General features: G+C 48.8%; 4 protein-coding genes across 4 annotated transcripts; 2 read left to right on the forward strand and 2 right to left on the reverse strand.

Annotated features, from left to right (window-relative positions):
- The first annotated feature begins 6,385 nt into the window (after positions 1-6,385).
- DFJ58DRAFT_155941 (uncharacterized protein) lies at positions 6,386-8,379 on the forward strand. The gene is made up of 14 exons (XM_041378927.1): positions 6,386-6,602; positions 6,652-6,671; positions 6,720-6,752; positions 6,815-6,911; positions 6,960-6,988; positions 7,048-7,078; positions 7,139-7,171; positions 7,224-7,300; positions 7,353-7,407; positions 7,461-7,465; positions 7,647-7,722; positions 7,781-7,827; positions 7,883-7,908; positions 7,979-8,379. The coding sequence occupies exons 2-14, from the start codon at positions 6,657-6,659 to the stop codon at positions 8,115-8,117; spliced, it is 663 nt and encodes a 220-aa protein (XP_041237427.1). The 5' UTR covers positions 6,386-6,602; positions 6,652-6,656; the 3' UTR covers positions 8,118-8,379.
- DFJ58DRAFT_816775 (uncharacterized protein) lies at positions 8,379-8,837 on the reverse strand. The gene is made up of 2 exons (XM_041391762.1): positions 8,660-8,837; positions 8,379-8,598 (listed from the first exon to the last, which is right to left on the reverse strand). Coding segments are annotated over exons 1-2 (156 nt in total). The 5' UTR covers positions 8,661-8,837; the 3' UTR covers positions 8,379-8,443.
- Positions 8,838-9,125: 288 nt separating this feature from the next.
- DFJ58DRAFT_155948 (uncharacterized protein) lies at positions 9,126-10,155 on the reverse strand. The gene is made up of 3 exons (XM_041378928.1): positions 9,852-10,155; positions 9,683-9,799; positions 9,126-9,626 (listed from the first exon to the last, which is right to left on the reverse strand). The coding sequence occupies exons 1-3, from the start codon at positions 10,010-10,012 to the stop codon at positions 9,239-9,241; spliced, it is 666 nt and encodes a 221-aa protein (XP_041237429.1). The 5' UTR covers positions 10,013-10,155; the 3' UTR covers positions 9,126-9,238.
- A 1,406-nt stretch (positions 10,156-11,561) lies between these two features.
- On the forward strand, positions 11,562-13,451 carry DFJ58DRAFT_156069 (uncharacterized protein). Its single transcript, XM_041378930.1, has 14 exons — positions 11,562-11,827; positions 11,883-11,920; positions 11,982-11,991; positions 12,041-12,060; positions 12,110-12,142; positions 12,205-12,301; positions 12,359-12,387; positions 12,447-12,477; positions 12,546-12,578; positions 12,627-12,703; positions 12,756-12,960; positions 13,022-13,132; positions 13,191-13,237; positions 13,296-13,451. Exons 1-14 carry the CDS (start codon positions 11,824-11,826, stop codon positions 13,356-13,358), a joined length of 798 nt encoding a protein of 265 aa, XP_041237430.1. The 5' UTR covers positions 11,562-11,823; the 3' UTR covers positions 13,359-13,451.
- The last annotated feature ends 593 nt before the right edge of the window (positions 13,452-14,044 follow it).

The raw sequence follows: 14,044 nt of genomic DNA on the forward strand, positions 1-14,044 counted from the left end.
GCCCCTATGAGTTAATCAATATCGTGTCAGAGGAATACGAGCACCGGCAACTCACCAGTCAGCGGCCTGCCAAGAAGGGCACCAACTCGGCCTTATCGGCGAGAGCTCCTAACGGAAGGGCGAAATCCTCGTCCTCCTCCTCACCCCAATCCAATCCGGATGCAGTATGCTACAATTGCGACTGTAAGGGCCACTACAAAAGCGATTGTTGGAGGCCAGGGGGAGGAAAAGAAGGTCAGGGACCAAACCAGAGAGGGAAGAAGGGAGGACGTACCCAAAGCAGAGTGCAAACGCTGCAAAGGAGTCAGAGGGCCAAGATAATTATGCCTTCGCGACGACTGACCTTGCGAACATCGCCCAGAGGATGAATATCCCTCCAGAACGCCATGGAGCCATTGTAGACTCCAGCGCAACCTCCCACTTCTGTCCTGACAGGTCGAAGTTCATGAACTTCATCCCTATCACCCCCCAGGCCGTATACACTGCGAACGGATCGGTTCTCAGCGCTACTGGAAGAGGAGACGTCAAACTAGACTTACCATTGGGGAAGAGCAAGACCAGTGTGACCCTGAAGGACGCACTATATGCCCCCTCCATGGCATTCACCCTCATTTCTACCAACTGCATCGCCTCTGCTGGATTAGCGGTCCTATTTGAAGGCAAGATGTGTCAAATCTTGTCCAAGGGACCCAAACGCGAAGTTATAGCCGAGATCCCGCAACTGGAAGGCCTATATAGCGTGGTCAATCAGAAAGAGCATCATGCCCATGTCGCCAGGACGAAGCTTACCTTGGCAGAGGTGCACCGTGCCCTTGGTCATGTGTCCCAGAGGGCGGTCCTGCAACTCGCGAAGGATCAGCTTGTCGAGGGCCTGGATGTCGACCTCACCTCCCCTACCAAATTCTGCGAAGCCTGTGCCAAAGCGAAAGCGATCCGTCAACCCTTTCCACAAGAGTCGACAACTCGAGCACTCACCTACGCGGAACTTGTCCATACGGACTTGTGGGGCCCAGCGCAGACTACTAGCCTAGGAGGGACGACCTACTATATCAGTTTCACGGATGATTACACCCGTGAAACGAAGGTCGAGTTCCTGAAAACAAAAGGTGAGGCATTGGAGGCGTTTAAGAGGTATGAGGCGCACCTTAGCTGTCAGAATCCGGGAGTCAGACTCCGGAAGGTTCGGTCAGACCATGGAGGGGAATACTTGAGCGCGGAATTCGATAAGTATCTGTTGGACCAGGGAATCGAGAGACAACTTACAGTCCATGATTCACCCCAGCAAAATGGGGTCGCCGAGCGTCTCAATAGAATGCTGGTCGAGCTCGCTAGAGCTATGCTCATCGGCCGCGATCTCCCCAAGTTCCTGTGGGCTGAAGCAATCAATTATGCTACATGGTTAAAGAACCGCCTACCGTCAACCGCGATACCTGGTGCTACTCCTCATGAGCTTGTCCATCGGACGAAGCCCAACCTCTCCATGGCCCATGAATTTGGCTCCAGGGTGTATGTCCACCAGGCGAATGCTGGAAAACTCGAACCCCGCGTGGAGGAGGCTGTCTTCGTCGGTGTCGACACCGATAGCAAGGCGTATAGGGTGTACTGGCCTGCGAAGAGACGTGTCTCGGTCGAGCGCAACGTGACGTTTGCGCCACCGGATGTCCTCGTTGACCAGGATGTGCTGAACGAGGGGGAGTCAATAGCAATGGGTGAGAGGAAGACTAATAGCAACGCACCTAGCGTCCAGCCCATCCCGGCTACCCCAAATCCCACTCCCACTCCTCCAGAACCCACTCCCATTCCAGACGCCCCAGAACCTCGTGAGACCCGAGCCAGACCAGCAAAAGGCTATTATGCCCAGCTCCAGAATGGCCAGACGGCAGCTATAAGCATCGAATCCCTGCAAAATGCGTCAGACTTGGACCTTCTAGACAAGGAAGCTCACATTCACCTAGCGTTAGCCGCAGCTGAGCCAGAGCCCACTTTGAAGCAGGCTCTGAATGGTCCGGACGGTCCAGAATGGCAAGAAGCGCTCGACTATGAGATCAGTCAGCTGGAGAAGTTAGGAACATGGGACATCGTCGACTTACCTCGTGGCGTAAACGTCATCCCCTGCCACTTCGTGCTAGCTACTAAGCGAGGCCCGGATGGCGAAAAGCTGAAGCTGAGAGCCCATCTCGTCGCGAATGGACAGAGACAGCAATACGGCGTCGATTTCTTCGAGATGTTTGCTCCGACGGCGAATATGAGCACTATACGTGCCGTATTAAGCATGGCGGCCCAGAAGGACTGGGAGATCCACCAGGTAGACGTCAAAAGTGCTTACCTGTATGCAGACGTCCAGGAGGACATCTATATGAGAGCGCCTCCTGGATATCTAAAGGATGATCAGCGAGGCAAGGTACTAAAACTAAGACGAAGCTTACCAGGCCTAAAGCAGGCAGGATTTGAATGGGCAGAGGAGCTGGCTGGAGCTTTTCAGAAGATGGGTTTTAGTCAGTCCCAGGTCGATCAGGCAGTCTATTTCAAACGTACCCCCCAGGAGCACATCGTCATCACCGTGTCAGTTGATGACATGGCCGTCACCGCCAACCACAAATCCCACATCCTCCAGTTCAAGTCGAACCTGCGCGAATTCTACGAGATATCCGACCTGGGCGAGCTATCATGGTTATTAGGGCTAAAGGTAACTAGAGATCGAGTGGCACGTACCATTACCCTCTCTCAAAAGGCCTATGTCGACACTATCATCGAGCGTTTCTGATTGGGCGATGCAAAGAGTGTGCAAACACCCATGGAACCGGCCACCTCCCTATCCATAGATCAGTGTCCAGGCACGCACGCTGAGCTCCAAGCCATGCGTGATGTACCTTACCAGTGAGCCATTGGCTCATTGATGTATGCAGCCACGAGCACGCGTCCAGATATCGCCTTCGCGGTCGCGACATTGTCGCAGTTCATGCGAAACCCCAGGAAAGCACACTGGGAGGCTAGTAAGCGAGCTCTTCGCTATCTAAAAGCCACTGACGACTTCGAGCTCACCTTGGGATCCACGGATGCCGGGATCAAAGCGTTCGTCGACGCAGATTGGGCTTCGCAGCCACACAGGCACTCCATGAGTGGGTACATAGTACTCCTCAATGGAGGCCCAGTGTCCTGGAGCACGCGAAAACAGCCCATAATAGCCCTATCGACGGCAGAGGCTGAGTATATCGCCTTAACCAGTGTGGCGAGGGAGGTACTATACCTTCAATTACTCCTTGGCGAACTTTACGAGCCACCGATCCTCCTCACCCCCATATTCTGTGATAATCAAGCCGCTATAGCATTAGCATCCACCGGCAAGTTCCAATCACACACCAAACACATCGACTTAAGGTATCATTTCGTTCGTTCTCATGTGAAGAACGGTACCTTCGAGCTCCTCTATTGTCCCACGGACGACAACGTCGCTGACGCCTTCACCAAGGCATTGGCCCGTCCCCGGCTCCAAAAGCTGCAGTACCCATATGGGACTGGCATGCGCTCGAGGGGGAGTGTTGAAGTCCGAGCGATCCGATGAGGGAGAGAGTGAGGAAGCCGAAGGATCCGGCTAGGTACGAGCGGGAGAAACAGGTCCGAGCGCATGAGCCAAAGTGGCCAATAGGCTGCGCCCGAATGACGTCGGCCTGCGCCCTGCAATATACATATGTCAGAAATTTTCCCTCCTTGTTCCTTACTTACCTACTATAAAACTAAGTGCCTGTCAGACGCACACATCCCAGTTCAAGTTGAAACTGAGATGTAAGTACCTAAAAAATCATGTATGTTAGCGTTAGCTAACCAAAGCATAGCGTACCTTTCTGTTCTAGGTACTTTGCACGTTAATATACACAGAGTTCAAGTTGAAACTGAGATCGTACCTTTCTGTTCTAGCTCCCTCTCTCTCCATTCGCTCGCCTGTCATCACAACACTTAGTACTGCCACACTACAGTACTGTGCGTCCGAGTCCGACTCATAGTTAGGTGCGGCATGAGGTATCCCTAACAATTTTGATATCACAGAGTCAACTCTTCAAGTAAATGGTTTGTACAGTGACTCAAAAAGGAAATGCACAGCATGACTAATTTGATGAATTGTTGTCTCCCTCCTCCTCCTGCGCAGTTCACGTCACGATAGTAGGCTCTCGAGAAAGCTAGAAGTCTGTATGTACTAGTGCAGTAAAGGAAGTGTAGTGTAATGTATCATCTGAAATGTAGTAAAACAATTGATGTGAAAACCTCTGTGCAATTCATTTTTGACAGTTGCAGCACTGCGAAAACATTGAGCATACAGAGATCAAATCAAAAGATAATGCAACAAACCTTTCTAATATTTGGTATGACCCCCTTTAGCATTGAGAAGAGCCTCAACACGACGTGGCATGCTTTCATACAAGTTCTTGATGTAGTCCGTCTCGATGTTACCCCCATTCCTCCACTAAAGCGGCCCATAGCTCCGTGAGATTGCGTGGTAAAGGGGTCTGAGCGCGCACTCGACAATCCAAATAGTCCCAAATGTTCTCGATGATGCTCATATCCGGGCTCTGTGCAGGCCAATCCAGCTTATCAATCTTCTTCTTCCGGAACCATTCTCCCGCCAATTTCGAAGTATGCTTCGGATCATTGTCTTGCTGAAAATAGACGTTCTTTTTGTTGATGTCCAGGTTGCGGAAGGTCCCCAGCAAGTCATCATTGAGGATCTCAACATATAACTTGGCGTCCATGTTGCCCTCGATGCGGGTAATGCGGCCCCATCCCTCTGCAGTTAGACACCCCCAAACCATGACATTTCCACCACCATGCTTCACAACCTTCTTTGTGTAGCGCTCATCAAACTCTTCCCCAGGCTTCCTCCAACACCATGAACGGCCGTCAGAGCCAAATAAATTGAATTTAGACTCATCTGAGAAGACAACTGACATCCAGTCTTCTGCTGACCAATCAGCATGAGCTTTCGCCCATGCTAACCGCTTCTGTTTGTGAGCTTCTGTCAAAAAAGGCTTTGTACGGCATACGTAGGCATTGAGGCCACATGCCTGAAGTCTCGTTCGGATGGTTTGAGCATTGATATCGGGGAAATACTTCTTTTGCAGGTCAGCAACATCATGTGCATGAGTGCGTGCCAGTGCCTGGACTGCGAAGCGAGCATCGTTGGTCATGAATTTGCGACGACGACCTGATTTAGGCTTGATATCATAGTAAGCTTCACTTTTAGCAAAGCATTTCGCGATGCAGGTAATTGTAGTGCGGTGGAGTTGAAACTTTTCAGCGAGGTCTCCATCAGACATGCCAGCAGCTTTGTCTCGGCAGATTTGAGCTTTCTTTGTAGGAGTTGTGTATTTTGTCATGGACGACTAGTGACAGCAAGGGTGTAGAATGAGTCCGCAAGTGGTGCAAGTGTGACGTTGTGCGGCAGCGAGCCGACAAACACATTTTCTGTAAAGTCACACTAAACCTAAAAATGAAATGCACAGCATTCTCTTCACAAATATCTGGACAGCTCTCTCAGAAAGCCAAGTATCACAATAAAAGCATATGGTATTGAAAATATAGACCTAGTACACTACACTGCAACAAGTGAAACGACACAAAATGGTCTATTGCTCGAGTGCGAGGAGGAATAGGAGAAATGTCGATGCTGTGCATTTCCTTTTTGAGTCACTGTAGATATTGGAGATCGACGAGGAGACCCCCCCCGATCAGTGAGTCGCAATTCGTTCGGAATGCCACTTCACACGATCCACATTTACATTTTCCAATGCTCTCTTGTAGCAGAGCCTTCTCTATTCCCGATCTTCTCGGCCAGTCGACCTGATACACACCCGCAGCAAAATATGAAGAGGATCAATCTCACCGACACAGCATTCGCCAGATAATCAAGGCACCAGACCAGGTACTGATGGATCAAGACCAGGAACTGATCGTTCACATCTAGCCCTTTACAGATTCATATATCAATCCAGATCGAATGTAGACGAGAACGGTTAGCTTCCTCCAGTCTGCTTTAAGTATATCGTCATCACACCTGTATTAAAGTCATCTCGACAAGAATTCGCGTGTGTTTGAAATGGCCAAGGGTGATCTGCAGAGGTTAATTAAGCTTTCCTTCAAGTTCTGGAAAAGCAGGTCCCTCCGAGGTGGCTGCGTGTTTCAAGGATCAGCGCAATGAGCATGCATCAACTTTGATGATCAAATTTGGTACCTGTGAGCTTTCCAATAGCTAAGGTCTTAATGCTATGTTAATTAGTAGCTTTTCAAGTTATCAAGTTGCACCCAGGCTGGTGCATGTAACCACGTCAACTGTAAGTCGACTAATGAAAATGCTCCATCACGATATCCTCACCGGCATAGTAGCGTCCCCAGTATCCGGTCTTGATAAGTTCCTAGCTCATTTAAAGAAGGTGAACGAATGTGTACGCGAAACCCAATTTTTTTTCCTCTCGCGAACGAATCTAGATGGAATATTCGGCGGTAGATGTCACAGCGGCCAGAAGTCTGCAGCTCTTCGTGGTGCGTCGCTTTCTTGACACGACAGCAAGATGATAACAGATATGTCATGGGTGGCAACTAGTACTTATACGGTGCGTGCTGTCTGAACTGCATCTTCCTTGTTCTAACTCGAAAGCTCAGCGTCGATGGCGACATTCTGGGTATGTTTATTCCGATCTATTATGTCCGCCGTTAAACTTGTTATCCAGATCTACGACTATATTTGTTCACTTCACGAAGAAGTAAGTAGTGTACTTGTTTCGCGATATGCCTCGGCTCTGGTCTTAATAATGTGCTGTTCAAGTGGACATTCCTATTGCGGTCGCGCTGGACCAAAGTAAAAGCCCTGTATATCACTGCACGATATGTGCCCTTTTTAATCATCACCATGAACCTATATCGTGCGTTTATGTTCCCCCAACTTAATGAATTGACATACTGTGCTTCAGTGGCCGTGGCCCCGAACGAGAATACCAATGTATGTGAACATGATCATTTACTCACCGACAAATGAAGCTAATTGTATGACTTCGGTAGAAATGCCAGATATCGATCGATATCATCACATGTACGTGCCTGGTACATATTACATGCACGTTCTTACCGAGCGCGGCTATTCCTCTTACAGCCTTGAGTCTGATTTTACTCAGTTGCTCTGAATGTATCTCTCCTTCCTCTGAGACATACACGTGTTTCTGATCTGATTCATCCAGGCTTTTTTGTCCTTAGAACGCATGCGCTCTGGAACAACAATAGAATTCTACTCGTGGTGATGCTGTCCACCCTTTTTGTGAGCTACACGCCCTCACCACACCCAAGTTCAATGTTGATAAATCAGTCAGGCTATCATCGTATCATCCTTCATCATTGGTTTTACTGCTACTGTGACCTCTTATTGTTTGTGCTCTCACCTTCACTTACTACTCCACACATTGACTCCACTTTTACAGCTACGGTGAGCACGATCCCAGGCTGTCAGCGGAGCTCGGGCAGTTTCGCATTCTTCATGCCGTTTACTCTCTTGTTTGTGTTCCAACTGGGTATGCAGCCGTACATTGGGAGTGTACATTACAGACAGACGCTGACTGACGCTATACCCAGCACTAATATCCCTCACGCTCGTGCGTGTCATACAGAGCTGGCGGTCGGCCAAGGGCCCTCTCGACGCCATCTTAGTGAAGCATAACATATTCTACTATGCATGTGGTCTGCGTGAGTCAGAACTTGCATATGTTTCTGTGCTTATTGGTGATAATTAACTTTTTGACAGTTCTCTCGGTCGTGAACGTCGTTGTGCCATTGCTGCCGGTTTTTGATGTGCGTAAACAATACCCTTCTACATGGTGGAAGCATTGATGTTGCGCACACCCAGTCCCTATCCTACTTCCTCCCAGAAGGGTATGCATCTCCAACTTCTGTTGCGAATTCCTACTGACAACAACCCCAAAACATCATGATACATATACAGATTTAAGCTATTTATCCTTGCGATCCTCGCTACGCGCATGCACCTCCATCTCTGGCATATGGATCAGCACGTGGAAGATTCTGGCCTCGTCGTTTGGATATTAATGTCGGACATGTCACCTGCAGACTGTACGGTGTAACGTCTATCGCGTGGCTTATTCGGCGTTGTTTGTGAAATGGGACTTGGACTACGACTTCAGGTACACTTCTTCTCCGTTTGATGGTTTTGATCACGGGTAATACACTACCCATTTCGCTACTTGCCAACTGCAGTCCCTCGTAGACTGCAAGATTATTCGAGACACAGATGCGGGCCATGCACGACTTGCCAAATGTGCGACACGCAAGAGGGTCTCACCTGAACCGTGCTGTGCAGCATTTTCAGTTAGTTCTGGACCAGTGTCCGGTCAGCCATCCAGACCACGCAACAGCTCTCACCAACCTCGCGTGGGCCTTACCACAATCATCATCTTCGGAACGCATCGCAGAACCGAGTCATCTCAACACCAGAAGAGTGAGCGAGAGACAGTGCAATGGGCTTCTGTGATCGTGCTTTCACGGCTTCAATGGCATCAGATGCAACACATAAATTGCGGACGATGTGCAGAACAAATTTTTCCAGTGAGTTATGCAATATTTTCGATTTCCTGTCATGGTGATATTCAGTATTGTCGCTCTTCAGTAAGCGACGGCAGACAGATAGCGTACCTCTGACATCTGTTTGATGATTGCAGGGCAGTTCACTTGGTGCATACCAGATTATATGATGTCGGTGATCACCTTCTGCTTTGCAGGGCGTTCGGGGGAATTGACGCCAATCAGCACGGGCATCACAAGGTCTTTGACAGACACCCTTGCAGCCTGTTTCAAACTGTTCGCGCAGCCGTCCCGTACAATCTGCACTAATGTTTGCGGTAAGCTGGATGGTGCCATTCAGGCCTCATCTCGCATCCTACAGGTGAACTCATGCTCCAGGAAACATTCCATTTTGTCACCCACTAAAAACGGCTTCGTCCAACTCCGAAGTGACACTTGATCAATATTGGTTCGCACAATACAAGATGGGGCGCGAACATCATGCTAGGAGGAATTGCTGCCCGGCTAGATCTGTGTATGATAAGGGTCTCTCAATCCTTTCGCTCAGATCGCTTAACTTCATTCTCTAGTTGCTATAGTGGTCTACATCTCTTTGGCTGAGTTTTTCTTGCGTTTGAAATACGATGCACCCGTCCGCCTAGTGATGTTCCGGCCCGGCTTGGGCTCAAAGCCCCGGCTTAGGCTCGGCCTGGTGGGGCTTAGGCTCGCCAGAATTCAAGCCTAAGCCGTGAGCCGAAAGTTGGGGCTTGGGCCCAAGTAAGCCGCAACCCACGCGCTGAATTTTTGCAATGGCGATGCGCACAAGCCTGAGTGAGCGTGCAGGTGGCAGGTGATGGGCGCAGTCCGGAGATATGAAGTCACTGAGAGGGATGGAACATCGCAGTACGAAAGCAAGAAGTTCGTGCTGCTTCAAGGTTCGCGCAAAGACTAAACGTGATATAGCGTTTATTAGTGTGATGGCTGCAGTGCGTCTAGACTGTGATTGGGGAAATGTATTCATGACCCAGGTCAAAGAGACGACATAGGCGACTGGGCTCCGAGCCATAAAGAATCTGCGTGGAGCACGTAAGCCCGTGGAATCACAAAACGAGGAAGGGAATGTTCGTACAGGGATAGATACCGCATAGCCGTATTCATTGAAGAAATTGCGATCATAAACCCGGCGATGCCAACAAATAGAGGATCGACAATATGCCAGAAGCGATAACCAGTTACATCGGAGTGCCTTAATTCAGCGATGTTAATTCACCTATTGGACCTGTGAAGTAAATACAGACCTGGCCACAACAAATGAGGTTGCAGTTCTCAAAATCCATGGAGTTGCGCAGAGCAAGAGGCCAGTAGTCGCGTTGTAACCTATTGTAGTGGATAGCATCGGGAAAAAATGGTGAATGACAGCGAGGCAACCAGCAAATGAAGAGCAACGCCAAGCCATCATACCCTCCAATCCATAAGAGCCTGGGCAGGACCAGAGAAGTTCTCTTCGGGCTTGCCTTTGCGCTCGATGGCCGCAACTTCTTCCTCTATCCGTTGTTTGGCCAGTATCTGTTCATCAGACAAAAGCCAGACGTGGCATTGAAGGAAAATCGGGTGAAATCCAGATTGGAGACGCTGCGACCGCGATGTTCAACATGCCCTCTACAAAGAAGAAGAACCTGCAATAGCAAAATCAGAAGAATTTGAAATTTTGAAAGCACGCTCAGACGTCCAGGCCATAAAACCTACTAGGCTACTGTACCGTCTAGGCTTCCTAAAATTCCCGATGCAATTAGAGCACCAAAAGCAATGTCATATACTGACCAGTGACGGCTCTACTTACATAAGAAGCTGATACTGAGACGCCAAATGCAGAGGTGCAAACAGGAATTTCAAAGTACACAAATAGATAGTTTGAGCTCGACTGTGGGAAAGTTGTTCATCATTGTCCGGCGCAACAAGTACTACTAGACTTTACACTGCTAAGTACATAGTGTGGGGGGCAAAACTACTTGGCTTTAGTTTTGCCAGGGTGACAAAACTTGACAAAACTCTAGGCGCTTAGCTAGGTTATGTAGACTATATGTATCAATATTAACGCTGCCTCGTCCCAGCCGCCATTGTGATTAACCACCTCAATCTCATCTAGAATAGTTTGTGGTATTATTCCTTGTTTGACCCGATCCAACTTGTCAAAATCAAAAGCATTTCCCACGAGCACTTCAACTTCTGAACTTCTTCTGTCCTTTTCAACTCTGAGAGCTGCAAATTCAGCGGCAATGTCGTCAGGCGAGATACTCTCTGGACCAACAAGAAGGTCACGTCTGCATCGCGAGGCTCAGTCGAGAGCGGAGGTGCCCATGCGAAGGCTGCTTCAAGATCCTGTGCAGTCTCGACAGCAATGCCAATCTCTTCACGAGTATGGCCCATGTGAGCATGTCGACGGCGGGTTGACTTCCCAGCCTCCGTAGCTCTCATGGTGTTGTGGTATCGAAGATTTGCACAAATTTTGCTGAGTGTTTCAAATGTGTCAACTGAGAGATTACACCGCCGTGCAGATTGTGTTGTGCCGAGATGCGTTCTTGATAAGTTATCAGTGTCGCCGCAATGTTTGCATTTACAGTAATAACGATGCGAGCTGTTGTCAACGCGTTCCAGGCGCTTGAAATTGACATTGATCAGTGATGCGAGGGGGCGCCCTCCAGCATGCACCATCTTACTTCAGGGACGTCATTTTGCATGTTCTCTTGGATTCAAACCATGTTATCAGAGAGCTAAATTACATCTCCGCGAGTCTTGGATACCCTGGAGTTCTACCAAGTCTTGCCACCCCCCTTCCGCGTGAGTTCTGCCGGCAAAACTACCGAGTTTTGCCAAAGCCCTGGTCAGGCCGTGTCCTAGGCCAGGGCTAGGCCTGGCTCAATCAGGCCCGGCTTGGGCTGGCCCAGGGCTTGAAGCCGGGCCGGAACATCACTAATCACTGCTATCAGTCCAGATCAATTGGTTTCATGCAGACGGGAACGGGTTAGTTTCTTCCGGTCTGCTTTACGTGTATAATCACACCCGTATTAATGACATCTTAACTTAGAGTCTCAGAAGAAGCGTCTGTCTGAAATGGTCAAGGCCGATCCAAAGAGGTTAAGCCTGGTGCAGGCTGTCACAACGTCAACTATAAATCAGCCAGTGAACCGATTCATCACGATATCTTCGGCAGCACATGGTCTCCAGTATCCGGTCTTCATGGGTTCCCAACTGATTTAAGATGGTGGACGGATGTGTACGCGAAACCCATTTGTTTCCTCTCGAACGAATCCAGATGGTGTATTTGGCAGACGATCTCACAACGGCCAGAAGTCTGCAAATCTTCGTGGTGAGTTACTTTCTTGACAGGACAGCAAGATAATAACAGATATATCCCGTGTGGCAACTAGTACTCATACAGTGCGTGCTGTCTGAACTGCGTCTTTCTCGTTCTAACTCGATAGCTCAGCGTCGATGGCGACATTCTGGGTATGTTTATCCCAATCTATTTCCGTCCGCCGTTAAACTTGTTATCCAGATCTATGACTATTTTTGTTCACTTCACGAAGAGGTAAGTAGTGTACATGTTCCGTGACATGCCTAGGCTCTGATCTTAATAATGTGCTGTTCAAGTGGACATTCCTACTTCGATCGCGTTGGACCAAAGTAAAAGCCCTTTATATCACTGCACGATATGTGCCCTTTTTAATCATCATCGTGAACCTATATCGTGCGTTCATCCCAGTATATGTTTCCCCACTTAATGAATTGACATACTGTGCTTCAGTGGCCGTGGCCCCGAACGAGAATACCAATGTATGTGAACATGGTCATCTATCCACTGACGAATGAAGATAACTGTATGACTTCGCCAGAAATGCTGGATATTGATCGATATTATCGCATGTACGTGCCCGCCGCCCGGTGTATATTGCATGCACGTTCTTACCGAGCGCTGCTATTTCCTCTTACAGGCTTGAATCTGATATCACTCACTTGCTCTGAATGTATCTCTGCTTCCTCCTAGACATTCACGTGTGTCTGAATTTATCCAGGGTTTTTTGTCCTTAGAACGTATGCGCTCTGGAACAGAAATAGAATTCTCCTCGTAGCCATGCTGTCCGCCCTTTTTGTGAGCCACAGACCCCCGCCATGCACAAGTTCAATATTGATAAATAAGTCAGGCTATCATGGTATCATGCTTCATCATTAATAGTTTTACTACTGTTGTGACCTCTTATCGTTTGTGCTCTCACCTTCTCCCACTGCTATTTGCACGTATTCACTCCACTTTCATAGTTGTGGCTAGCACGATCCCAGGCTGTCACCGGGGCACCGGCAGTTTCTCATTCTTTGTGCCGTTTATTCTCATGTTTGTATTCCAACTGGGTATGCAGCTAGAAACTGGGAGTGTACATTTCAGACACGCGCTGACTGACACTATCCCTAGTACTGGTGTCCCTCACACTCATGTGTGTCATACAGAGTTGGCGGTCGGCCCAGGGCCCTCTGTATGCCATCCTAGTGAAGCATAACATATTCTACTATGCATGCGGCCTGCGTGAGTCAAAACTTACATGTGTTTCCGTGCTTATCGGTGATGATTAACTTTTCGCAAGTTCTCTCGGCCGTGAACGTCCTTGTGCCACTGCTGCCGCTTTCTGATGTGCGTAAACAATACAGGCCTTCGACATGATCGAACCATTGATGTTGTGCACACCCAGTCCCTGTCCTACTTTATCCCTGAAGAGTATGCACCTCCAACTTCTGTTGCGAATTCCTACTGACAAAACCCCCAAAACACACATTTACAGTTTTGAGGTCTTTATCCTTGCGATCCTCGCTACACGCATGCACCTCCATCTCTGGCATATGAACAATACCCACGTGGAAGATTCTGATCTCGTTTGGATATCTATGTCGGACGTGTCACCTGCAGACCGTACGGTGTAATGTCTTATTGCGAGGCTTATTCAGCGTCGTTTGTGAAGTGGGACTTGGACTACGACTTCAGGCACGCGTCTTCTCTGTATGATGATTTTGATCACGAGTAATACACGACCCATACTATCGCTGCTTGCCACCTGCAGTTCCTCGTAGACTGCAAGATTATTCGAGACACAGATGCGGGCCATGCACGACTTGCCAAATGCGCGACACGCAAGAGAGTCTCTCACCTGAACCATGCTGTGCAGCATTTTCAGTTGGTTCTGGACCAGTGTCTGGTCAGCCATCCAGATTACGCAACAGCTCTCACCAACCTCGCGTGGGCCTTCACAATTATCATCTTCGGAGCGCATCGCAGTACCGAGTCATCTGAACACCAGAAGAGTGAGCGAAAGACAGTGCACTGGGCTTCTGTGATCGCGCTTTCACGGCTTCAATGACATCAGATGCAACACATGAATTGCAGACAATGTGCAGAACAAAATTTTCGAGTGTGAGTTATGCAGTATTTTTGATGTCCTGTCAT

This window comes from Suillus subalutaceus, assembly GCF_016647625.1.
Source record: "Suillus subalutaceus strain FC151 chromosome Unknown DFJ58scaffold_180, whole genome shotgun sequence".
Classification (NCBI taxonomy): Eukaryota; Fungi; Basidiomycota; class Agaricomycetes; order Boletales; family Suillaceae; genus Suillus; species Suillus subalutaceus.

What these genes read in the sequence shown, in the direction of transcription:
- DFJ58DRAFT_155941 (XM_041378927.1), top strand. An exon ending in CCCCGAACGAGAATACCAAT is followed by an intron (nt 6,989 to 7,047) that starts GTATGTGAACAT and finishes TGACTTCGGTAG; the next exon opens with AAATGCCAGATATCGATCGA. An exon ending in ATCGATCGATATCATCACAT is followed by an intron (nt 7,079 to 7,138) that starts GTACGTGCCTGG and finishes TTCCTCTTACAG; the next exon opens with CCTTGAGTCTGATTTTACTC.
- DFJ58DRAFT_155948 (XM_041378928.1), bottom strand. Translation starts at nt 10,012, where the DNA reads ATGATGGCTTGGCGTTGCTCTTCATTTGCTGGTTGCCTCGCTGTCATT. An exon ending in ACCTCATTTGTTGTGGCCAG is followed by an intron (nt 9,800 to 9,851) that starts GTCTGTATTTAC and finishes CGCTGAATTAAG; the next exon opens with GCACTCCGATGTAACTGGTT. An exon ending in GCTATGCGGTATCTATCCCT is followed by an intron (nt 9,627 to 9,682) that starts GTACGAACATTC and finishes TGCTCCACGCAG; the next exon opens with ATTCTTTATGGCTCGGAGCC.
- DFJ58DRAFT_156069 (XM_041378930.1), top strand. An exon ending in CATCATCGTGAACCTATATC is followed by an intron (nt 12,302 to 12,358) that starts GTGCGTTCATCC and finishes ACTGTGCTTCAG; the next exon opens with TGGCCGTGGCCCCGAACGAG. An exon ending in CATGTTTGTATTCCAACTGG is followed by an intron (nt 12,961 to 13,021) that starts GTATGCAGCTAG and finishes CACTATCCCTAG; the next exon opens with TACTGGTGTCCCTCACACTC.